We start from the raw sequence: 27002 nt of genomic DNA, 5'->3' as shown, positions 1-27002 counted from the left end.
AAAAGATTAAAATCAAGATATTTAATATTACATGTAACTTAGAACAAATATAAAATAAAAGCAACTTTCGTTATATAAAATTTGTCATAATAACTACCTATCAAAGTTGATAAGTTATAAATGCATACATTTCTATACTTTTTGTCAAAACGTCACAATATAAACTGTTATTTATGCATAAAATCACGAAAAATATACTTATAGGATAACATAGTCATAAATATTACTAATAATATATTCTAATATAGTTTTATTACGGCTCAGTCCTACGCTCCAGGGGTGTAAACTTGTACATTTTTCCACTTTATAATCTAAATATAGTCTTTACAATAGGCCCTCAGTTTTAAATAAAAATCACCCAACTTTTTTCATAATAACAGTTTCAAAACTAGACATTACTGGTCAATTTTACAATACACATTTAAAAGGAAGAAGTGTTTTTACATTTTACACATAATTATATCTGTGTTTTAGTTTTTAAATTCATAATTACATCATTTTTACAAACAAAGTTTTGTTAATTGCACTATGATGTCTGTGACACAGATAAACCTCTGCTTTCAACAACATATAATAAAATTTATACATTACAATAAAGAGAATATTTCATATATCTATATATATTCTAGTCATAAGATATTTTAATATCCCCTGGAAGACAAGTATACAACATTTGACTTATTTAAAAACATTCAGTCAAGTCCACTTATATACACATAATCAGACTTAATTTTATTGTGTGCCAATTTATAAAATAATGGCAAGTATATTCTTGATACACCTTAAATTAAATATTTCACAGGAACTGTCGAAAATTGTATAATATATAATATACTATTTAAGTTTTATTTTTATTTAATATCTCAAAAATTTTAATATGTTACAAGTATTATTTACGGTTGAAAGTATTTTTTACTATATTATGTAACTATTTCTCAAGGTGTATCAATAAATGTGGAAGTAATCAGCATTCTAAGTGTATATTGGGTATTTGTGGACATTGTGTCATATTAACACTTTAAAAGTGAGTCACACTGTGACGCCATTATTGATTCTATTAAGTTCCATATCAGCAACTAGTAGAATTTCATCCCACTTGTGCGACGGAGTATGAGGTGGGGTCGTTACACCTAGCTTATCGGTGCTTGGCGTTGTGAACTCTAATTTTCGTTTAGACTTTCCCGCAAACACATGACAAGGCGTCATTTGTTGTTGCGTGTCTAATACTGAAAGAGGTGTGATAGGTGACAGTGTGTTAAGCACAACTTTATCAGTTTTCTTCAGTTTAAATGGCCCGACGTACTTAAATACTGGCTTCTTTAATATCAAATTACCCGATACCTTTTCAATGAGACCAATTGAAATAAATACATTAGCAATGTCATAAAGTCTTCTCACTTTTGACTTGTGTTGCCGATCTAACTGCTCTGGAGAGAGGTTTGACTTATTTTTATTTGATGAGTCAATAAGTACACTGACAGCCATTTCTAAATTTATAAGAGTGTTCTGAAAAAAAATATAAGGAAATTGTGATCAAAATAAAAACTGCGTTAGTTATTAACATAGCCAAATGTATATAAAAGGTGTTTAAAATAAAGAGAAAAATTACTGAAACTTACAGGTGGCTCAACTAAGAAAAGCATCAAAAATCTCTGAGCTAAAACCCCAAGAGTTTTATGCTTTGGTGCAGGTGGCTTGGCTGCTCTTCCCCTGAGGGCCTCAGACAACCTTAGATTTTCTCCTTGCTTCTTTAGCATTTTTAAAAAAGAATTCAGTCTAGATCCACCATGCCATAAGTATGTATTCTTCCTTTTATGTACTGCACATTGCATGGCCTCTAATATATTAATTATATCGTACATTCTACGTTTTTCAACTCCTAACCTAGCTGCAGTGCTATCCAACTGTATCTCAACCGTTCCATTTCCATTAAGAGGATACAAATTTAGGAATCTGTAACATATTTGAAATTGTAAACATAGGTACTCTACTGAAAACTTTGGAACAATCTTGAAATACGAGATAAATACTAAAGTACAAATTTATTTACTTACTTGTCACATAATATTTGTAAGGACTTTTCCTTGCGATGCACTGTACTCGGAGGCGGCGTGGGGTATTGTAAAGCAACATTGGTCAATAACTTCAGATTAGCAGTTGGCGATACATAGCTTGTTGCATTTGTGACTTCAGACAAGGCATAACGCTTAGGAGTAGAAGTGATGTTATCATCTTCATACATTGTGTGAGAACATTATGCAAAAATCCAAGTGCACAAATGTTCGCGTACTTTTTGACAGCTATTATATAAATCCAGCTGGTTTCCTTCTAATCATATAAGTATTGTACGTATTTTTAGGAACCGTAACTAGCTAATTTTATTCTACTTTTGATTCATTATTTCTAAGTAAATAATTTTAACTTATAGAAATAGCAAATAATAACCTAACAATAAACAACTTTGACAGAAGCAAATGCGCGCGATCTACAGAAATAAAAAAAATACGTTGCGTTTCACATCTACACGAAAAGCTTAACATAAATTATGTTTAAATAATACCATATTAATAAACCTTTAAAAACTACTTAAGCAACGGCCCTAGCTAAGAATGAAGAACAAAAAATTTAATATTTCATGGTTTTCCCATCATATTATTATTTTTTTTTTTTGCTCATAACGAACAATAACAATACAATTGAAACTATTTTTATTGTACTATTACATTAAAATCAACATTGCAGAGTCATTTAAAAAAGCAAAATATACATTTTTTTTCAAACTTGAAATTTTGATAGCGCTAAGAATATTTTTTTATATACTCTGTGAATAAATAACATTAAGTGCGTTCCAGTGAGCGACAGTATTGACCACAACACCGTTTCTATCATTTAACCTAAGAGCATGGAGCATAGAGAAATGCTCCATGCCTAAGAGTTAAGACCCGTGGTTGCAGCGTGACCAGATTTAGTAGATTTCTAATTTTTTGGTAAATTTCGAGGTACCGGTAACAGTATCTAGTAGTTAACCTTTTGACCGTCACGCCTCCAATCCATCCCCGTGCCCTGTACGCCAAGGCATAAAATAAACAAAAATACCTACGAAAAAAATAGTGCTGCCAAGAGTCGTAATCGAGTACCACACAGTGACTTGTTTCTATTGGTTTTTATGCAATAAATGACTACTAATATAATCTAGGAAGGTTTATTTTTCAATATTTTTCTTGTGTTATCTTGCACTCGTTATATATGTATACTTATAATACATAAATAAAAAACAAACATTACAAAAATAATCGTAGTAAAGCAGAACACTCTTTTTTCTATCGCCATTACGTCACTGTCGCGACTGGACGACTACGGCGCAGCTGACCTACAGTTATGAAACTCTCTTTAGAGACATGCTGTGTCGCACGCAAGGAAGCCGCAGGCTATATATCGATTTCGAATCGAATCGATATATACATGAAAAGTAATTTAGAAAAAAATTAACCGAATTCAAATTTGTAATTTTTTAACCGACTTCCAAAAAGGAGGAGGATACTCAATTCGACCGATTCGATATATATTTTATATTTTTTTATTTATGTTCAGGGATAACTTTGTCGTTTATGAAACGATTTTGATAATTCTTTTTTTGTTGGAAAGGAGATAACCCTGGTGTAGTACCATACAAAGGAAACCAGGATTTTATAATGAGATCTCTAAAATCTGCATAACTTTTACTGGGTGCATCGATTTTGATGATTTTTAATTTAATCGAAAGCCGATGTTTATCATGTAGTCACATTTAAATTTCATCCATACCCGATTACAACTTTTTGATTGATCTTTGATAATGCGTATTTACTTAACTATTTTTTCGTCTACCTACGTTGTATTACTTGTCGATTTAATTGAAGTTAGTTTTTTTCGTTTGCCTGCAAACACAATTATTATCTTATTAGATAATAGTTTATTATCTAAGGTTCATTAGAACAGTATTCCACTGTGCCCCGTTCTATAGTGCCCCATATGGCCAACGTTTTAAACGAGTTTTATAAAAAGTTAGGTTATTTTTTGAACTTTCCACACAATTGTCTCAAATAGACAAAATGATTAAAATTAATGAAAAAAAATATCATTTACCTATTCTTTAAACTTTTTTACTAAAAAGAAAGTACTTTGAAAAGAAATCTCAACTTTTGAACAAGAATGATTGTGTTTGCTCGCAAACGAAAAAAAACCGACTTCAATTACATCGACGAGTAATACAACGTAGATCGACGAAAAAATAGTCAAGTAACTACGCGTTATCAAAGATTACTCAAAAAGTAGTTATCAGATCTCAATAAAATTTACATGTGACCACATGACAAACATCAGCTTTCGATTAAATTAAAAATTATCAAAATCGGTACTTCCAGTAAAAAGTTATTGCGGATTTTCAAGAATTTCCCTCAATTTCTCTGGGATTCCATCATCAGATCCTGGTTTCCTTATCATGGTACTAAACTTGGGATATCTTCTTTCCAACAAAAAAAGAATTATCAAAATCGGTACATCCAGTAGAAAGTTATGCGGTATAATACAACGTAGGTCGACGGAAAAAGCGTCAAGTAAAAACGCATTATTAGATATAACTCGAAAAGTAGTTGTTAGATCTCAAATAAATTTAAATGAGACTAATTGACACACACCACCTTTCGATTTAAACAAAATTTGTCGAAATCGGTCCACCCGGTCAAAAGTTCTGATGTAACATACATTAAAAAAAGTACAGTCGAATTGAGAACCTCCTCCTTTTTTGGAAGTCGGTTAAAAATGGAATATTTTTCTATTCACAGTTCCATCGTTGTCACACCGCCATATTTCATTACGTCCTCGTTTGACGCAGGACGCGCTGTAATTGGTCGAAGCGTTACCACATGAATTAATTTAGAATTCAAAATTTTATCGACACTGTTCCATAGTGCCCCGTGTTCCATTGTTCCCCAACTTAGTAGTCGATCCGATGAAGCAAATTAATATAACCGGTGCGGTCGATGCCAGCCTTACTTTAAAAGAAATATTTACATGCGTTAAATATTTTTTTGCTTAGGTAGCAAATAGTACTAAAACAGTACTGAGTAAGTAGCAATATTTCAAATCAAATATTTCACGACACACGACACGACATGGGTCTCAGAAAAAAAGCTTTTATGAGAGTGGGGGTTAGAGATGATATTGATGCTGCCAGATGATTTTGAGAATGAGAAAGAAAATCGTAATCTTCACTCTTAACTTTAGGTAATGTTTTTTTATTATTATTATTATTTGTAATTGTATAAAAATCATCGACGCGACGCATTCCAAAATGCGACGATGTTCTAAGGTATCGCTCATTTTGCACTGCACTACTTTTCTCACTATTCGCTTATGACGTCACCACAGTGTCGTCATGGTGTCGTCCATAAATCCATAATACAACTGTGAAAATGTCAATCAGTGTTGCAACTTGCAAGTCAAAATTGGAAATTTGATCAAAGAGTATAAAGAATTAAAGATAAATGTCTGAATTTGATGCTATCATTCGATCGATTCGTCAAAAACACAAGAACGCAACCATAACGCAACCACGCAACGATAAATTCACGGGAATCGCATGTTGAATTAAGTTTTACTCAAAGAGTATATAAAGGTAGTTTTACTCCAATCCATAAGAAACCAATCAAAGCTAAACTATTAAGCCGACATACCCTACTACTATAGTTGCACGAATGCACGACCTGTGCTGTGTATAAGACCGTGCTTACTGATTACAATTATACGTGGTATTGTGGGTGGTATACATGTATACGATATTATCGTTAAAAAAGATAATTGAAAGTTGGAAATTCATGAAAATTGTAATGTTTACAATATTATTTGTTCTGCTGTTTGTGAATTTATCGTGTTCTTTAGGGAACATCGAAAATTTTCATAACTCTACAGGTTTTAAAATATTCTTAAAAATTGCATATTGCATCAAATTCAAATAATTTAACCTTTTTCTTTTTGTTTCAGATAATATATTATGTCGTAATTGTGGAAGTCACCTTTTAACGTCAGATAAAATAATTGCTAAAGTCACTCCTTATGCTGAGTATTCATTTAATGATACATTATTTAATAGAAATGAAATATTAGTGCAAGTGTTACATCAAAATATTTTCTTCAGAGTTCCTGTTATAACATCAAGTCACTCGAGTTGTGTTGCCCCAGGAGAGGTAAAAACAATTTGTCATCTACTGCTGACAAAATATATTTTTATAGTTTTTAACCAACTACAACTTCAAAAAATTATTAGTTTCTCAATTTGACTGTATTTTTTATGTGTGTTATCTCATGTCAACTTTTTATACTAGGTGTACCAATTTTGATGGTTATTTTTTAATCGAAAGCTGGTACTTGTCATGTAATCCCATTTAATCTTGATTGAGATTTATCTCTAATAATGCATATTAAATGGACTGTTTTACCAACTTCCTACATAATTTGTATGACTTTATTTTTGTTCTACCCACACATTAGGAAATTCTAAACATTTTTTAATATCATATCAAAACTCGACCGTTCCAGTACCTACATAATATTACTTGTTGATGTAAGGACAATTATTGTTCAGATGTGTTTTTAAACTATTTTGAAAAATATTTATATCTTATAATTATACTGAGTACTATTCTCTATTCAGAATATATTCATGTAATCATATAATCTGTATGCTATAAAAAAGCTGCTAAAATAAGAAAATATAGAAGTAAAAAAATTTTTTAAATCTGAAGCAGCCTGCAAGCTGAATAGCATGCTGGTCGTACGTTTGACAAGACTAATATTTGTATAGATAACAATCTATACAAATATTATAAAACTGAGAAGTTTGTTAATTTTTTAAGTTAATTAAGCCATCAATAAATTATGTATTAGCTATATAATATTTTAGTATGCTTTTTCCCTCAAATAACGCAGGTAAAACTGTGAAACACATCAAGTACATTCATTTAATACTAAAAAACAAAAACAAAAACAAACCAGCAATGTTTATATTGCTTTTTTAAATGTTGTCATGTTACTAAATATATTTTAGAAATAATACAATTGCACACATCTGATAAAAAAAAAAATAGTTAACAATAAGCAACAATTAATATTTTAACACATAACTAAAAGTGAAATATTCTTGCTTAAAAAAAATGGTTATTTTATTAAATTTCAGTGGGAAGATGATGAACTATGGTTTGCGGGTTATGCATGGAAACCATGTTTTTGTTCTGAATGTGGAATGTTAATCGGATGGGTGTTTGAACATGATAGTCCAAAAATAGTTCCAGCTCATGACAAATTCTTTGGTCTTATCTTGCCCAACCTAATTAGTGAAAATAGTAATTATTACTTTTGTTATCGGTGATTTTGGAGGGATGTGTTTGTCTGCAACTATATGTTATTCAGTATATTATAAGTTAATTCATAAATTATTTGTCTATATTGTCTGTATAAATGTCGTCTGCTAGTAGGACTTTTTAGTGGTTCTAAAAGTAGAAAACTAGTTGTCAGTTATTTTTATTTGACATTTTTGAGAATACAATTTGAATTAAATTAGATTAAATCTATATAAATCAATAAAATTGGAGTATTTGTTTGTAATATTTAAATAACAGCTTTTAACTTAATTTCATATGTATGTATACACGGTACATAATTATATCAAAATAAAAATTTTATAATTTTTGTCTGTCTGTCTGTTTGTTCTGGATAATTTCTGAAATGGCTGGACCGATCTTAAAAGGATTTTCACTGGCAGATAGCTGATATAATAAGGAGTAACTTAGGCTACTTTTATTTTAGGTTTTTATTTTATTTTATAACTGCGAACTGAACAATAATTATTTTGTTAAGTTGTACGTGAGCGAATTCTTAGACACAGCTCGTATTAACAATATATTACTTTTCATTAAATCATAAAATAAAATTCCTATATTTTTGTTATACTGTGGAGTATTAAATACCAGTTTTTTGTCTAAAAATAAAAGCTCCATTTAAAATATATAAGTAATTGTAATAACATTTATACTTTATCACAAATAGTGTCTTATGTGTGACGTGTATCAAATATTCAGAAAGTTTCAGTACTATTCTAAAATAATAGACAGTTATTAATTCTTTTTATTTGTATTTCTTTTCAGTTACAAATTCACTCATTCAATACCCGGACAGTTTATTATAAATATGGGTGACAGTGAATTATCTGCCGAAGACAAAGATTTCCTAGCAAAATGTGAAGAAGAATTCAAAGACAGGTTTACAGAGAATGATGAGGAATTCATGAAAGTTTTCAATAGAGAACCCTCCACACCACCAATATTAGAAAAAAAGTGGAAGCCTTTTCATCCAGGTCGTAGAAATGACCGGCGTAACAACAGATATAACCCTTACCACCGTGGCCAAAATAACAGTAACCAAGAGCATAGAGACTTTAGGTATAATGATAGATCACATGAACCTCATCGATCAAGATATTCAAACTATTAATAATATTTAGGTAATGATTGTTAATTTTGTATTTTTCACTTAGTCAATAAATAGTTGGAAATGAATAAAACACATTTTTTTTTCTTCAAAAGAATATATTCTCAGTTATTATGGCTTGATTTACATTTTAACAACTTAAAAATTACACAATATATCACCAGAAATCAATACAGCTACAGCATAAATCAAATAACTGAAGTTACAACAGAATAAATAAATATTAAACATCTCACTGCTACTCAACAAGTCATTAGTGATTATATATTCGTAACATTGCATTACGCCAATAAATATTATTACTGAAAACTAGTTTCGTCTACGACTTCCGATGACAAACGATAACAATAGACGTTGCACTGACAGTCAGGTGCACTTGTGATAGACAGGTGATTAACAATAACTTACTCACATTAAAGGTCTTTTAATCAATCGTTTCTATCTTAAAACATTTTCTACCGTCAATAATAATTACAGGAATATGCTGCGAATTTATTCACAAAAATATATTTGATAGTAATCTCATATAGCAATTATATTGTGTACATATTTAATAAGATAATCGAGGATTATTCAAACACAGCTATAATTTTAATGTAATAACAACCTATACACGCTCTGCCTAGCAACTAAACGATACAAGCTAGAAATAGTCTTAACTGAGACAGATGTATTGAGTAATTACGAAGATAACTTATACCTCTCTGCAATATGTCAATCTATATTTTGTAATTTCATGCTGCTAGTAAATAAGCATATTTAGACTGGCCTTTGAATACGTTCTTGTACACGCAAGATTCCTACACTCAGTTTCTTTCTTTGAGAACTCGAGATTGGTAGCTGTGATAATAATTTATCGGATGTATTGCACTTTTTATTATGAATGCTACTTAATACATTGAAGTCGGCCACAGTACCGCACTTGACGTTCGCAAGCTCCTCCCAGCGATAGATTTCGTTAAATTGTAACGCACTAAAATACAATTAATAAATAACATTACACGACCAGATAGTCTGAGTAACATCATGCTAAGTGACACAATTACTAAGCACAATGACGATTACATTCATCAAGCTCTAAGATAACTATTTTATAATTTTTACTAATTAATTTTACATAGAATCGGCTACTCATTTCTGTACTGAAGCGTTACACCATAAAATTTATTAATGCTTTATTTATTCAACAAATATTTCTGCAATATATCAAATGTACTTTCCTAACATACATTCCTACTAATGAATATTGTGATTATAATAAAGAATAACACTTGTAATCGAACAGGTTAACTAAAAGTTACAATATTAAATAGTCATTAATAATTACACTTCAATATTATAATAAAATGCAACCATATTAATGAAATCACAGTAAAAGAAACATAAATTATGCTCACTAACTTAACATTACGACTAAAATACATGACAACGAATATGTATGCTGAGATAACTAAATATTAGGTGTAAAATATATTATTCATACTGATGGTGCCACCAAACCGACTATTATTTGTTTAGCACGTCAATTGCCACCTGTACTCCTGGCAAGCGTTGTCAGCACGTATAATTTCATCGAAGTTACTTTGAAACATCGACAACTGGCAACACCAATAGACAGTGGCTAAACACAAACGTTTAATATAAATATCTACGTAACATCGATTTTTAATCTTCCGATACAAATATGTTTTTTTTTTTTAATTTCCTTAACAACAATGCACAGTATTAATTGAATTGACACGTAATCGTTACGGACGGCCCTCGCGGACCGTCGCGACTAAACGAACGACAATTGACTAGGTTTGATGCACTCGCTTGCGGGTCGATCCGAACGCGCCTAAATTCGCAGAGTGAAAACATTGGTCGGGTATTCAGTACGTTTGACTAGAAATACGCGACTCGGATCGTCTCGGCCGGCGAGCCGATGCGGGCCGACGCGAGCCGACACGAGCCGAGCCGAGCGCGGACAAAGTCGAACCGACGTGTAAAAGTTTCGTATGTAGCAAATATCGTAGGTCAGTAAAGTTTATGCGACGCTCAGATGAAGGTCCAGCACTCCATGATCTTGACGATGAAGTCCTCGCGCGTGGTGAGCGGCTCGTTGCCGTACGTCGTGCAGCGCTGCGTGCGGCCCAGGTACAGGTCGCCGTCCAGCCACAGCCCGAACTTGCCGCTGTGGACACAGATCTTGTTACTAATCGAACTTAGCATTGACCGTGCATTTAGCATGACCAATAAGCATACGAAAGCAGGAGATGATGGTGATTTTAGTAATCTATGTTAACTGTTATCGTTATTTCAAAATTGAGACATAATGATCATCACGTCAGGAACCTCAACTTAAACAAATGCTGTTTATGGATCATGTGATGTTTTTAAATTTCTCTTCAAAGTAATCTTATTACTTAAATGTGTTTTTACAAAACTATTATTGCAGACAGAAGGTTACTTTAATGCAATATTTCGAATAAAAAACAAAAGCTATATTAAATCTATTAATAGGGCCAAACGAATTAAAATGTACACAAAAATAACACTTACTCTCCAGCACCAATTGAAATGTTATCGTTACTTCCGCGAATGAAGTACATGTTGTCACCTGTCCAGCCCCAATACTTGAATTTTGTTTTAACTTCTGCTTCTAAAATTTAAAAAATATATAAAATTAATATTTATATATCTTGTCTGAAAACTCATAAAATATACACTATTTACAATTCTAATATCGTCGCCTTGTCAAATGTTAATCTGGACATTTGAATTATGCAGGCAATGTTTTTCTTTAAATAATTGAAATTAATGTTACAAGAACTTACAGCAACAAACTTCATTGCTATTTTCAATATTTATAAAATAAGCACACAACCACCGAAATTGGCATCAGACAGACAGAGATATGTTAGAAACATTTACAAGCAAGATATTTCAAAAGTAACTAAACAATATTAGTATTCATATGGTTATGATAAATTACTGCTGATCTGAATATCCCAAAAACCCAATAGCCATTACAAAAGTTATACAAAGTGAGTTGTCGACTAAAGGAGTATTGGTTTAACTTATCGTCGACTCACCTTCTTTTTCCTCTTTTGTTTCCTCTTTGTCCTTCTCATCTTTCTGCCCCTCCTCGGGTGAATGTTGGACTGGCTGTGAAGGACGCCTCTCTTCAATACGCTGGAACGAGAACAGTAAAGACTCGCCCGTGCCGTAGAAGTGTTCAGACGGCCGTAACGCACACGATGTCAGGGCTCCGAACACCTGCACAAAAAATAAATAACGAATTGTATCATCATCAATCAATCATTACAGCCTATACAGTCCACTGCTGGACATAGGCCTCCACAAGTTGACGCCAAAAATAACGCGAACTCATGTGTTTTGCCCATAGTCACCACGCTGGGCAGGCGGGTTGGTGACCGCAGTACTGGCTTTGTCGCACCGAAGACGCTGCTGCCCGTCTTCGGCCTGTGTATTTCAAAGCCAGCAGTTGGATGGTTATCCCGCCATCGGTCGGCTTCTTAAGTTCCAAGGTGGTTGTGGAACCTTGTTATCCCTTAGTCGCCTCTTACGACACCCACGGGAAGAGAGGGGGTGGCTAAATTCTTTAGTGCCGTAGCCACACAGCACAATTGTATCATAAATTGCTTCAATGAAAGTTGGCAGATAAAAACATATAAAACATATCTCAAAATTTCTATAGAAATATGCATCCTTTATCGCTCAACAAAAACGATAAGAGGGCATCCATTTATTTCGTAAGCCATATTTCGATCAGTATAGACTCCCCACCCCTCCCTGACGTGAGATTGACGCTAAAAATATTTTAAACTAAATTTATTTTATTATTCGGGAAAATAATAAACCGTTCAGGTATACTAAATTCATTTAAATTAAATAAAATTCAGAGCAAAAACAGATAAAAACAACACTTTTTTAAAATGTTCACTCAATCCATGGAGACTCGTGTACTTTTTGGTGTAATATTTTATATTTTTTGAAGTTGAAGTGAGATTTTTGATCCCTCGGTTTAAATGAGATTTGGTGCAATTTTATTGAACCTCTCTCGCCTATACTGAGCTCACGTAATTAATGGATGTCCCCTAAGTGGTTTGTGAATACCACCGCACAAAAATTATTGTTTACTAACTGACATGGCGAACTTCGTACCAGCTTATTTTTTTATTTTTTTTTGTTACTATAAAAAGTATATATGTAAATGGAAATAAATATAGTCTATATTTTAAATTGGAATTTATTATTATTAGGGTTTGAAACCCCTTATAATAATTTCCTACACCCTTTTTGATATAAAAAAAAAATAATTATAATTACATCGGCGTGGTCACGGGAGATCATCGTCAGTCCTCCCGTGACCATGGTTGCTGTAAATTATCCGAAATGTCGACATCCAAAAAACCTAATAAACCGCAATAAAACTCGAAAGAGTTGTTTCATTATAAGGAGTGAAATTAGCGTAAACATTAGAAAAGAAAATATTCAGGCAACTCACGTTGTTGTCCGTGTCCTGAATGACGAGCAGCACGGGGCTGTCGACGCGCTGCATCTTGCGGTACATGGAGGCGAGCGAGAAGCCGTTCTGGCTCGTGCTGAACGCGAGCGACCACATGTAGCCCTGCGCGCGCGCCGGTAGCACGCTGCACAGCTTCTCTCTGTGATTTTCAGAAATTACATTTATAAATTATTGTAAAATCATTACATTAACCGAAATTAATGCTCGTGTTGAATATAACGTGCGATTTGCAATATACAGGAAATTCCGTGGCCCCGGGCGACATATGAAAGTGTGCGGCAAAAGTACCACAATTTTTCAAATAATGATCTAATAAATCTATTAACGAATAGCAAAGTTAATTAACCAAATACAAGAAGTATTACTAGCTGTGGTGGGTTTACTAGTAGGATGAGTAGGTTGAAGCAAAGGGCGGCAAATTTTAGGGGGCGGCACATTTGGCCTATTTTTTTTTGTCTTACAGCAATAAAAAAAATATATTGTACATTAAAAGAGGTCTTCAAAATTTAATAAAAATGTCAATATTTTTGTACTATACAGTCTACTTAACACTCACAGAGTATTGTTGAGACGACGAAACTATCCAATAGAGTTTCAATGTTACAATTTATATTAATTTTTACCCGACTGTAATGGAAGGGTTACGTTTTTCGCGCGTATCTTATATGTATGTAATATTCTTTATTACATCATATCTTCAGAACCGCTGAATGGATTTACCTAATTGAGGTATCGTTAGATTTGTCTTAGCAGCTCAAGTGTTCTTAGATAGGTGAGGTTAAAAAAAAAAAACATGGCGGCTGTGCTAAGTTATTGTAGTTAATGAAAAAAAAAATCGATTACTACAATATAGGTAATCAGATTAAAGAGCTCGATATTAGGATTTCAAAAAAGTATATGATGATAATTATTACCGTAATACTAACAAAAAATACAATAAGAAAGTTTAATAAATAATGTGGACTTTGCTCTTTCCCGTGCCTATGCCGAGTATTCTGCGAGCCGAACTTCTTCCTCGCCACCTAGGTGCAGTGTTGCCGTTAGGACAATCTAGTTTGTGGCTACATCAAAGAAAAAAGTTGCCAGTTTTGTAAATAAATCACTTTCGAAATTCCGCTAGAAGTGGCTAAAGTGTGCGATTTCCAATTACAGAACATAATGTGACTTAGTGGAGTACAATGCTAAATTATGTTGATGCTTAATTAGAACTTGAATTAGTTTTGAAATACACCTAAAAAAACTACGACGACTTTACTTTGAATTACTAACTATAATATACTAGCTGTGCCCCGCGGTTTCACACGCTTTAATTGAAAAAAATGCGTATTGCGTATGCGTAAACATTAACAATATTGCGCTCCGTTTGACATTTTGACATAAGTAGTATTGACGTTATGCAAAACAAACTAAGCACTACAGCAATAGCAATACGGTCTATTTTCATTCGATCGAACCTAAATTACGTTAAAGATAAACATTCATTCGGGAATCCTCCTGCCATAATGCGGACATTATTGGTGTTGCCTAAAATTAACTATGTATTTTAGTTTGGTAGTATTGGTACCGTATGGTGGTATGTATTAGCCGGTAGACTTTTTATAGTAATAAAAATATGTATGTAGTAAAAATCTAAAAAGCAGCCAGAAGTAGCTAGATTTATTTTGGTGGCTAAAATGGATTGCTTTTTGGCTAAAACCGTTGAAAATCCGCTAGATCTAGCCACAAAATGGCTAAAACGGCAACACTGCCTAGGTGACGATCAATTTGGTGTTGCCTTCCCAATAAAAATAGATTTATCAAATTCGAAGCACTCTGTATAAAGTTATGCATGGTCAAACATAAGAAATATACATGGCGACTTTAGAAAATCCTCTGTTAAACTCTTTTAATGAATTGAACCCATTACATTATTTGTCTAACTAAACATCATAAATAAAAAAGTAATAATAATAAAAATAAAAAACCCGTCTGCGTGAAAAACAATAGAAAATCAACTGAAAAGGCTGGAATAAGATAAAAATTCAATAATTACACAAAGCCAGTGAAATAAATCGAAAGAATATCAAACATTATGTACTGTACACTTAAAAATATCAATACGGTAGTCCTTCGAAATTTTATGCCACATCGTACATAATATATAGTAATAAAATTAATTGGGATAAAAGTAAATTTATTCAAGTGGATAATCGAGGCACAAGTCAAGATGATGTCGATGTAATTAAAATCATTTAAGCGATATATCATTAACGCATATACTTGCACGACAGAAAAATAAACATTATTGTTTGAAACGTGATAATTCTGTAACAAAATAACGCAAGAATTATTTTTAATACCAAGTTTACTGTGTCCTTGACTTTAAAAGAAATATTGAGAGTTTATTGATCTCATTTACTCCTCATTATTACATAACCTTATTGTGTTTAAAGTTACCTACACAGTTGTCAATAAATATTGAATGCTGAATGAATTCAATATTTAAAAAGATGAGCCGTGGCTCTTAACTTAACGCATAGTGACACTGTTTTCAACTTTTGGACCATTTCAACTATGGTGTATAAAAAACCTTTATAGTATTATAAGGTGATTAATATCACAACATATAATATACAATATACAGCAAAAAAAATATGGACATATATAGTTTTTTTTTAATATTATTAAATATGAATTTTTAATTTAATAAAATATAAATTACGTTTTTTACACGGATCAAAAAGCGTAGATGAATAATGTATCAATCTATTAGTTTTTATTGAAAAGGAAACATAATCGCGTTGTAACATAATCTTGATATTAATTCTTAAGCGTATTACTACTATTACAACCTCTAAACTAAGGATATCCTCATAAGCTTTCTTGAAACATTGACCATTAGTTATATACGTTCGATGTCACAGACTTGACGATACCAAAACTTTATTATGATCAGATAGACTATACTAAACTGTATATATATATATTATAAAAAAATTACAGTACAATGAATTTTCTTTATTTTAATATGGTAACATTAAGAGTGTTGGTACAGTTAAAAAAAGGTGTTACAAATTATATGCCACACACTACTGTTCATAGCAGTTGATTATATATATACTAGCTGACCCCGCAAACGTTGTTTTGTCATATATTTTATAAATCTTCTCAATCTCCCCCCCCCCCCTTATAAGGGGAATGAAAAATAGATGTTGTTCGCTTCTCAGACCTACCCGATATGCACACAAATTTTCATGAGAATCGGTCAAGCCGTTTCGGAGGAGTTTAACTACAAACACCGCGACACGAGAATTTTATGTATATACTAGCTGATCCCGCAAACGTTGTTTTGCCATATATGTTATTAACCCCCTTAATCCCCCCTCCCTATAACTTAGTGGGATGAAAAATAGATGTTGTTCGATTCTCAGACCTACCCAATATGCACACAAAATTTCATGAGAATCGGTCAAGCCGTTTCGGAGGAGTTTAACCACAAACACCGCGACACGAGAATTTTACGTATGTATACAACATATGATGATTACAAAAATATATGACGTTAAAACACCAAATTACTTTTCGTATGAGGTTAATTAAAATAATAATTAAACATTAATTCTACACAACGTATTAAAATAATAATTCTATACACGTGTCCATAGACCTAATGATAAAAATTATAAACAAACTTTATAAATATTACGATAATACAAATCAACCAAAAATAATGCCCTACAAAACAAAAGTAAAAAAACAAATAATGAATAATATTAACGTTTCTTTAATAAATGATTATTAATATTATTATATATGATTTATGTACTTAATTACTAGTACATACTAAATAAATGATGGTTACTGATATACATGAAGCATGAAAGCATTTTTTTTTAATTATTTGTTTACTCAACCTTAGTAGGTGAAGAAAATATTAGTATAATAAATCAAAGGACCCAAACCAATTGAAAAAACAAATAAATATTAAAAAATCCAATAGTGCACGCCTCTACGCACTCTTTTAAAACTATTGTTTGCAGCTTATAGCTAGCAACGCCCTCTAGCAGCTTGTTTAGGAACTAATGATCGACCATACAAACAGCTTATTTCGTCAAGTGGGTCTCGTGATTTTTTACGATCTTCCCGGACATCAAAAATTTTGACGTCCAACATAATATATGTATTTAAACGATTCAATTTACTACAATAGTATTCAAAAAAGAATTCAAATAATATATTATGTATACTTTGATTTGTATTCTGTAAAAATGTGCATTTTATAGCATATTAATGCATTGTTATAAAAAATTTAGAGGTTTAAGAGTAAGCACTTCCCGTGTTTTTCATTTTGTGAGAGTACAGCATAGCCTCCTTGGAGGCGTGTAATATATTTAAACATTTTGATATTAATTATTAAACAGCGTGTGAAACACATAAGTAGGCTATATTAAAGCTAAGTATCAGTATGGCAGTCTAGATCAGTTAAATGGACTAAACGTAAGTTTATCTTAGCCCACAAATCTACAATCAGATTATTTACTTATCCCATTTCGATACGAGACAAAAGACAAGAATAAAACGACAGGCGCGTTCAGGCAATCTTTCTTTTTTGGGACAATGGTCCGTTACTAAAATAGAATCCCAGACATATTTACAGTTGCCTCAGTTAATAAAGTAAACTATTAAGGGTCCTCAAACGATGAAGCATATTACTCTGTAAAGGATTTTATACATGACAATATGCGTGGGTTTGCGTGGGGTGGCATTTTTTTTTGCTCTTTATTGACATATTTTGTGGTAGTTAAAGTTCACTTTTAGCTCATTTATTGTAAAATATACGTTAATAAGTTAGGAAATCAACATTCGCTATTAAGGCCAAAGCTACAATTAGTCGTCTTATAATCATTAACGTTATTTAAGTAACTTCTAGAACTAATTACACATATTTTCAGCCGACTCCAAAAAAGGAGGAGGTTATTAATTCGATTATACTTTTTTATATGTGTTACCTCATAACTTTTTACTGGGTGGACCGATTTTGATTATTCTTTTTTAATCAAAAGCTGGTGCTTGTCATGTGGTCTCTTTATATTTGATTGAGATCTAGTGAGTGTTTTTTGAGTTATATCTAACAATGCGTATCTGGTTGACTATTTTTTTCATTTATAGATAAACGAAGTAATTGAATTCGGTTTTTTACGTTTGCGAATAAACACAATTATTTCTGCATGCGCTTGATCTTACATTTGTATTATCTATTATTTTTACCTTCAATGAACCAAAAAAGAAACTATATATGACGTCAATACTTTGTTCGCCTTAAATCTCTAAAATTCCTCATTTCTCTCTTCTAATCTGCCTTTATCCAATATATTGAAAAATCTTAAGGTAAATGCACATACACATATTTCATCATGTGTACATATTATTACGTCATTTGCAATTTGATTCTAGGCTTTACAGTCTCCAGTATACCTCAAATCTTAATCTCATGTGTAAGCTTAGTATGCTAATGAAACTTAATTCCTTTGTAACTATTCCTAACTTCAGACTGTACGACTCTGGAACCCACTTCGTTTTAAACACCGTGATACTATACGTTTACGAGAAAGTTCGAGTGCATGTATATTTATTATACAGATATTGTGCGAATTTTACGACTTTTACTAATCTTTTACGTAGATATAATGCAGTGGACTCTTAAATTAGTCCGTATTTCAAAATTAAGCTATGTGGATTACGAATAATGATTTGTGTAATATCTAATACTCTTTTAACAAAATTATTTAACATAACGTTAAAGAACTTTGCCCAAAAATTCTGCTTTTTTATTCTATTTTTATTCTACAATAATATCATTATTTAATAAGCAAATATTTTTGATGTAGAAAGTCTAATATGAGAAATAAACAACAAAAATTCACTGCTAAGATATTTACAAATACCCTCAAAATACCACAACAATAAGTATCTATTCTATTCCGCCAAACCAATGAAAAGCGGTGAGAACTCGCGATTTCAGTATCCTAATCTAAACTTAATTGAAAAAGCCTGATCCTCCTCTCCATATATGGGAAGACCAGGATTGTAATTATGATAACAATGGAAATATTTGTGCATATAGTAATATAATTATGTTCTGCTAGGGATCAAACTAAAGAATGTTTTCACTAACCTGTGCTCCATAGTGAATATCTCTGAGGTACCGATGAGGTCGGGTGGCGAGAACTCCATGTCGACGGACGCGCCCGACGAGTACAACGCGCGCCGCAGCTCATCGCTCATCGACAACACCTACAACACGATATACGTTACGTTAGACAATTGCAATATATTACGACCATAAAAAAACACTCAACACTCAAGCACGGCTCGGCCCACACGTACACTAAAACTTCATTTGCTAAAAAGTAGTTCGTCTTGAACCGGTAGCCAAGTGCACTTTCCCAAAATGAACCAGTTTCAGAATTTTTAAACGTTCAACGCACGCCACCCTATTTCCCCCGTACAGTTATATCGCATATACAGAATTTTAATAGGAAAAGAAAAGAACAGTTTTAATGTTTATAAAAGTTCGTGAAACTGGTTATTTTGAACTCTACACATTCTAAAACATTCAGTGCTGCAACGTCAAGCACATGTACACATGTGCACCATACTTGAAGTAAAAAAAATGATGAATGACACTTCAATGATCTGATGGTTGTGGGTAATGCGATGGATTTAATTTGATTAATGGAGGTAATAACATAACAAGTAGAGGTATGAGCGACGCTAATGACAAACATTCCCAATCACTACGGTTCACATTCAACGTTACATCGCATCAGAGCGAGCACTACTTCCTCTAACGACAAAACAACTAGTGGAAAGGAGAAGATAGTTGTAATTTAAAAGAATAAATAAAATATTAATTTATGATTAACGTGAAAGTAAGGTCGTATCGCTGTAAAAGTTGTTAGCAAACACTGTCTTACAAGATATGTTAAATTTTTATACTATTTTTTTTTTTTTTTTTTATATGAAAACTCATAAAAATTTTCGTTTATCATTTTCTGTAATAATAAATATTACAACTTTATATCCTGCTTATAAAGTCAGTTATTTAGTGACAACCTTACGTTTTAAAGAAAAATAATCTAGTATCAAAACTAGTTTTATTGCAATATTATGGTATTTATTACGATAAGAATTTGTTATTTAAATATGTCTAAAATCTCACCTTACAAAGACAATGCATAGTTCCCCTCCTGCATATCGATGGTATAGAACCTCTTTTAGACGCAATATCAAACGCTATTTTATCCACTTTTCTCAATTTTTTTATAACTTTACGGACAACTTTACGCCACATTTTTATATTTTTATTATTTTTATTTAATTGAGAAAAATACACAATCAGACTTAATTTTTAAATATATTTTTATTAATTAATCAATTAACATAATTATTATAGCGAAAATAATCGATCGCTAATACGTCTCGTCTCGCTGAGAGGTAACACAAACTGTTTCAAGTAGTGTCTGATTAAAAAGTAAACATTTTATCTCCGCGTCTCTTTATCATAATGCATTTATTACTTAGTGATATCCGAAACAATCAAGGGGATTATATTATGATTGGAAATACAATAGTTTTATGACGTCACTTTCGTTTAAGTACTTCAAAAAAAGTAAGAAGCTAAACCGACCTTATTCGCATATCGCACTGAATTATGTTATCATTAGGATATAAAAAAAATACTTAATGCTAACATTTTAATATTCTCTTATAAAAGTTTTGGCTTTTTAATGGATGAACTGTATGTTTAAACTAACTTTAAAAAAGTAGTTAAAAAAGACAATCAAAAGTTTTTTATTATTTTGGAAATTTAAAATTATTAGGAATATAAAACTAAGAAGAGTTTTTTAAACATTTTTGAATATCATATCAAAAATTGACCGCTCCAGCGGGATTCGAACCCGTGTCTCCGACTGACTATATATTAAGAGTTTTTTAATTATAGCATAAATCGCAATATATACAAATTTACAACCCAGAGTCCAACCCAACCCAAGGAACTAAGACTACGTAAACGTCCTACTGGTAGTGAAAAGCTCCTCGCCATAGGTATAGGGAATCGATTGAAACCAAATCCGACAAAAACTTGTACATTTACGTCCTACTAGTCATTTTTAAGTTCCCGTTATATCAGTAAATTTATAATCAATTATCTATTAAAGATCAACATAATTTGCAAACAAATAATAAAAAAAAATATATTTATTATAATGTATCGTGATGAAAAATATCTGTAATAATATTACTATTACAGATATTTAAATTTATATAAATACATATTTATTTTTTAATAGTAAATATTTTTCAAGCCAAGACCTTGAAAGTGTTAAGAGACTATTGGAATGTTGAACACTTTGTTGCTTAAAGTAAGTTTATTACACACAACATACATATATTAATTTAATATTAATAATTAAACTTCAAAATAACAATTAGTGCCGTTACTTTGTATACGAAAAACATTTGCTTCCAAAATACTAGATACGAAAGAAGTATATTTACATAACTCTCGACCAATTTAAACAAGATTTGCACATAATTATAACATAATTACGAGTATGTATGTAATTAAAGCCAATGTATTAAACTGGTTTCGCACAAAAACTAAGTTTATAAAAAGTTTATATGCTATTTTCATCTTCGCCAGATTGAAGTCAATGCCGTTTATAATCGCAAATTTATTAAATAAGAACTAATGTCCTTGAATCTCGTATTAAAATGCTTAAATTATATTTTTAAACAATGTATAGTAATACGATCGCATGAAATTGTTATTTTTTAAATTACGAGACAAATGAAAAATAATGAAATTTTTATTCCAAGTAAAAAAATAATGTTGACAAGACTCGTTACGAAATATTATTACTTTTATTTAAAACTACCAAACCGAATTCAAAATTCTGTTGTAAATAGATCCTTAAATTAAATAATAAAAGAAAACGTAATTGTATTGTTTAAAATCTTCAAATTAAATCAACAAAATATTTAATAATCAAAATATTAATTTATAAGCGTGGGAAACTATGACACTTGTTTTTAAAACATTGTGGATAATACTAGAGAAAGTATGTTACCAAAGTTATTATGCGTATTTTATTATTTATTATATTGTCAATGTAAAAATACAAAATTCGAACAACACAGATCTATTTCAATATTTACAATCCAAGTATAACAGAAAACCGATTCTCAATAACACGAATTCAATAATAAATAAATCATAAAAACGAGGCGTACCTATATATTATATTATTATCATAACATCTGTATCGAAGTAAATTATACCAAATCGAATGGACCAATTAAAATAGCTAAAGATAACCAACCTTAAAAAATCTCTATCGTAATAACACAATATACCTACTATAGATACATTGTGTGGCACATGGAAACAATTTTAGTATAAAAACATTTATGTTTTGATACAACGATGTACAATTTGATATTATGATCGAATATCGTAGTTTGTTTAAAGTTTACTCAAAATCAAATTTTAATAAAACATCGGTTGGTTTCGTTACAAACCCACCTCTGGTCTGTTAACGGTAAACTATGTTCAGTCTCACCTTATCGCTGTCGAAAGTTGAAGACCTTTCCGGTGACGTGGGACTGAACCGCACCATCTCTATCCATTTCATAGTCTGCATTTGTGTCGAACAAGTTTATCCACATCAAATAATAACGTTTTACGATAAAAGTTGTAACAAAACACGCGAACACAGAAGCGCTGCGCACATTTGCCAAGTCCGTATTTAGAATCACCTACAACGATTACGTGGTTTTAAAAGTCTTTCATGTAGAGAACACACTGCGTGCGTTTGCTTATAAACAACGCTCGTTTATATTCGGTATTGCATTGCAATCCGGTTCAGTTATGTACATTAATGTCGGAAATCGTTCGGCACTGCAATTACGTGGATGAGTAGCGTCGCGGTGTAGTTAACGAATTCTTTAACGTGCTGACACACCGAGAGACGACTACAACGGAGTCACGCTACTGAGGAACTAGCTAGAGACGAAAGAAAGGTCCGCGGTTATACCGAGCCGACCCCACCGTAATGTTGACAAATAATTTAGCTCGTATAAACAAGTTATTTATTAATTTATTTTTAATTTTAAACGATGAAAATTACCTAATTATAATAATTAGAGATTCCAAACAAATAAGTAATAAAACTAATAGTTCAAATGCACCTTATTCAAATAGCAAAGTTAAACATTAAAATGAGACACATTAAGTGAATTTTAATATATAGAAGTGTAAACAGGTCTTAAATTTCTATAATTAAATTGACAAAAACTTGCATTGTTCGACCGAGTGGGGTGACGGTGCCGAGACGTTCGGCATTGCGAATGTTAATGCATTATAGCAGCTGACCCACACGCGAAGGTGACGTCGACTCACGTATGTACATCCGGACGCGCTCCACTGCTTCGGGTGTTCGGAAACACTTCCATTCATACGATGGGCATCACAAAACTTTTGTTTCCCCATACACATAAAACTATCATAAAAACATTTCGCATAAAACATACATTATTTACTTTTGCCACGCTTAAATAAATGAATAATCAAGTACAAGTAATGTTGTAGTTTAAAAAATTCAAGTTTAATTCAAGGAACAATAACACTGTTTCGATAGTAATTCTAGAACCTACGAAACACGTACTGTAAAGTAATATTTATAATGTAATTAATTAACCATTAGCATTCGAAGCAGAGCTCAGTGCACCGAGAATAAAAATGATTGACGTAATCACGGCAAGTTTGCAAGTAGCTACTGGTACGCTCGAAGATACAACTCCGCAGGATTAGTTAGCATAAATCGCTAATCGTGAAAAACAAACATTTAAAACTACTCGAAATACTTTAAATCTCGGCGTCATACTTACTTCACATGACTTCGTATTTAAACTTATGATTAGATTGAAAAACATTAATTTGTATCATCTTATGGGAGACTGGTCTAAAATTATAATGAACGACGGTTTTTTTAAAGACTAACTGCCGAGTTGTTTGCCAATTCTTCGCTGCAGAATCTTCATTTCGAATCGACAGTAGGTACACATTAACAATAAATAATTCTTTTTTCTTTTTAAACTAATAGAATATACATTTGTTTTTCACTATAAATCAACGCGAGGAGAACAGGTTCTATATAATAAACAACGCTAGGCATAAGCTCGTTAGATTTATAAGCACCTAGAATGTTGATCAAACTCAAGACAAAGTTAATCATCAAACAGCCTCCTGTTCAGGATTTATTTTTTGTATATTATAGGAACTAATCTCAAGAAATTAGGGGGACGTTTATCACGTTAACATATTAATTAATTTATCACGTTAACATATTGATTAAAACCTTCTAATTTTCTTTTTCACCAGCTACATTCAAATACGACTTTGTTGTTAAACTGCAGATATTTAGTGCAATTTACGGTGAAATATCAAAATGAAAATTTCACAAATTCGAAATATATTTAATATGCAGACTTACATAATATATATAATTGTGTTTGCTCGCAAACGAAAAAAAAAACCGACTTCAATTACATCGACAAGTAATACAACGTAGATCGACGAAAAAAATAGTCAAGCAACTACGCGTTATCAAAGATTACTCAAAAAGTAGTTATCAGATCTCGATAAAATTTATATGTGACCACATGATAAACATCAGCTTTCGATTGAATTAAAAATTATCAAAATCGGTACACCCAGTAAAAAGTTATTGCGGATTTTCGAGAGTTTCCCTCGATTTCTCTGGAATCCCATCATCAGATCCTGGTTTCCTTATCATGGTACCAAACTAGAGATATCCCCTTTCCAACAAAAAAAGAATTATCAAAATCGGTACATCCAGTAGAAAGTTATGCGGTGTAATACAACGTAGGTCGACGAAAAAAGCGTCAAGTAAAAACGCATTATTAGATATAACTCGAAAAGTAGTTGTTAGATCTCAAATAAATTTAAATGGGACCAATTGGAACACACCACCTTTCGATTAAAACAAAATTTGTCGAAATCGGTCTACCCGGTCAAAAGTTCTGATGTAACATACATTAAAAATAAAAATAGGTAAAAAAACTTTTTAAGTTAAACGGTTTTATGTTAAACATACATTGCAATGTTTAAGATAAATGTACTAAAAACCAAAAAATAATAAAATAGATACAGTCGTGGGAATTATAAACATATGCATAGACTAGACTAAAATAAAACCGTGGGGCACGTCAATTGTCTACAATCGTTAATTAAAACGTTTGTTTTGTAATGTTACACTATAATTAGGCAGTTGTTCAACCGACAACGATGGACGTGTGATAAGTAGGGCTAAAATGTGGAAACAAGCTAGCAAGCTCGATTATAAGCGAGTTTTAGGGTTTCATAGTGGTGAGCGAGTAGTACTTTTATCATATGTTTTGTCGATTAAAGACAAACTACGAGCAGTGAAACGATTCCTCGCCAGCCAGCAGTCCAGAATGTCCAACGATAAACTAGTTGAAACATCTCTTTTATTGACATGGAGTGTATAACTATTGGAATTTCCATGAGCAAGAAAATAGTAAGTAATTTCCTCACCGTCTGCGGGCCAACTGCCTATTTTAACGACGAATTAAACGATTCTTCTATCGCACATTAAGTCGATAATTTGTAGACAATTGACGTGCCCCACGGTTTTATTTTAGTCTAGTCTATGCATATGTTTATAATTCCCACGACTGTATCTATTTTATTATTTTTTGGTTTTTAGTACATTTATCTTAAACATTGCAATGTATGTTTAACATAAAACCGTTTAACTTAAAAAGTTTTTTTACCTATTTTTATTTTCTAGTTTTTAGTTTTTATTTCGCATTCTGTTTAATTCATTTAGTGCTTCATTATTGCAAGGCCCATCTTAAATATTGAGGTTGTATAGTGCACTGTATTCTTCTTGTCAAGCCCTTTTATTTGATACCCATATTGGTGGGATTGATAAAAAATTGTTATCAGACATTTGGTAGCGGCGGCCAGCTTAGATTTCAATTTTGCATAGTAAATTGTATTCTACTTGTTGAGACCTTTCATTTGATACAAATGTTGATTGGATTGATAAAACCTAAGTTATCCGCCATTTTGTAGAGGCCGCCATCTTGGATTTTAATTTTATATAGTACATTGATTATACTGGTTGAGCACTTTCATTTGATACCCATATTGATGGGATCGATAAAACCTACCTTATCCGCCATTTTGTAGTGGCCGCCATCTTGTATTTCAATTTTTTATAGTATATTGTATTCTGCTTGTTGAGCCCTTTCATTTGATACCCATATTGATGGAATCGATAAAACCTACGTTATCCGCCATTTTGTAGCGGCCGCCATCTTGGATTTCAATTTTTTATAGTATATTGTATTCTGCTTGTTGAGCCCTTTCATTTGATACCCATATTGATGGGATTAATAAAACATAAATTATCCGCCATTTTGTAGCGGCGGCCATCTTGAATTTATAATGATAATGAATAAACATAATTGTATTGTCACCAAAATCCAAAGTGTATACAAAATTTCAGATTAATCGGTTGACAGGAAGAGGGTGAAATTTGAATTACTAAATTTGACCCAAGAATAAATAAAGAAAAAATAAAAAAACAAACGGGGTGAGCTAAATAAAACCGTTTAAAAAATACAGGCGAATTGAGAACCTCCTCCTTTTTTGGAAGTCGGTTAAAAAAGAAGTAAAAACATGTTATTAGTTTTACTTCATGTAAGTAAATACTGGTTGTCTTCTAAGTAAATAAATGAATGATATGACTGAGAATCTGGCACGATTTACATTTCAAAATGCCATTTTAAACAAACATAGGAGACAACTGAAATTGTTTTAAAAGCAACAAAACCCGCGTCCCAATGATAAATT

At 31.8% G+C, this 27002-nt stretch overlaps 3 protein-coding genes across 4 annotated transcripts in view; 1 reads left to right on the top strand and 2 right to left on the bottom strand.

Moving 5' to 3' along the window:
* Positions 1-991: 991 nt before the first annotated feature.
* Positions 992-2242, bottom strand: LOC123660212 (transcription factor E2F7-like). The gene is made up of 3 exons (XM_045595314.1): positions 2055-2242; positions 1620-1953; positions 992-1506 (listed from the first exon to the last, which is right to left on the bottom strand). The coding sequence occupies exons 1-3, from the start codon at positions 2240-2242 to the stop codon at positions 1030-1032; spliced, it is 999 nt and encodes a 332-aa protein (XP_045451270.1). The 3' UTR covers positions 992-1029.
* Positions 2243-8223: 5981 nt separating this feature from the next.
* On the top strand, positions 8224-8526 carry LOC123659222 (RNA guanine-N7 methyltransferase activating subunit). Its single transcript, XM_045594474.1, has one exon. It carries the CDS (start codon positions 8224-8226, stop codon positions 8524-8526), a length of 303 nt encoding a protein of 100 aa, XP_045450430.1.
* Positions 8527-8782: 256 nt separating this feature from the next.
* LOC123663848 (TLD domain-containing protein 2-like) overlaps positions 8783-27002 on the bottom strand; it is a 41240-nt gene continuing 23020 nt past the window's right edge. Inside the window, exons 1-6 of one of the 2 annotated variants that reach the window (XM_045598488.1) lie at positions 22660-22880; positions 19209-19327; positions 13034-13193; positions 11598-11781; positions 11065-11164; positions 8783-10696 (exon numbers count right to left, since the gene is read on the bottom strand). In XM_045598488.1, coding sequence (XP_045454444.1) covers positions 10561-10696; positions 11065-11164; positions 11598-11781; positions 13034-13193; positions 19209-19327; positions 22660-22740 — 780 coding nt within the window. In that variant the 5' untranslated portion in view covers positions 22741-22880 and the 3' untranslated portion in view covers positions 8783-10560. Of the gene's footprint in view, positions 10697-11064; positions 11165-11597; positions 11782-13033; positions 13194-19208; positions 19328-22659; positions 22881-27002 lie in introns of those variants that run through there. The other variant, XM_045598497.1, reaches the window with a different exon arrangement.

The sequence above is a fragment of the Melitaea cinxia genome, chromosome 2 (genome assembly GCF_905220565.1).
Source record: "Melitaea cinxia chromosome 2, ilMelCinx1.1, whole genome shotgun sequence".
In the NCBI taxonomy this organism is placed as follows: Eukaryota; Metazoa; Arthropoda; class Insecta; order Lepidoptera; family Nymphalidae; genus Melitaea; species Melitaea cinxia.
Note: the sequence above shows the minus strand (reverse complement) of the source record. Positions and strands in the feature narration are given on the sequence as shown.

Coding starts and splice junctions, on each gene's coding strand:
- LOC123660212 (XM_045595314.1), bottom strand. CDS start 2,242: ATGTATGAAGATGATAACATCACTTCTACTCCTAAGCGTTATGCCTTG. Junction 1,954..2,054: donor TTACAAATATTATGTGACAA/GTAAGTAAATAA, acceptor AATATGTTACAG/ATTCCTAAATTTGTATCCTC. Junction 1,507..1,619: donor TTTTCTTAGTTGAGCCACCT/GTAAGTTTCAGT, acceptor ATTTTTTTTCAG/AACACTCTTATAAATTTAGA.
- LOC123659222 (XM_045594474.1), top strand. CDS start 8,224: ATGGGTGACAGTGAATTATCTGCCGAAGACAAAGATTTCCTAGCAAAA.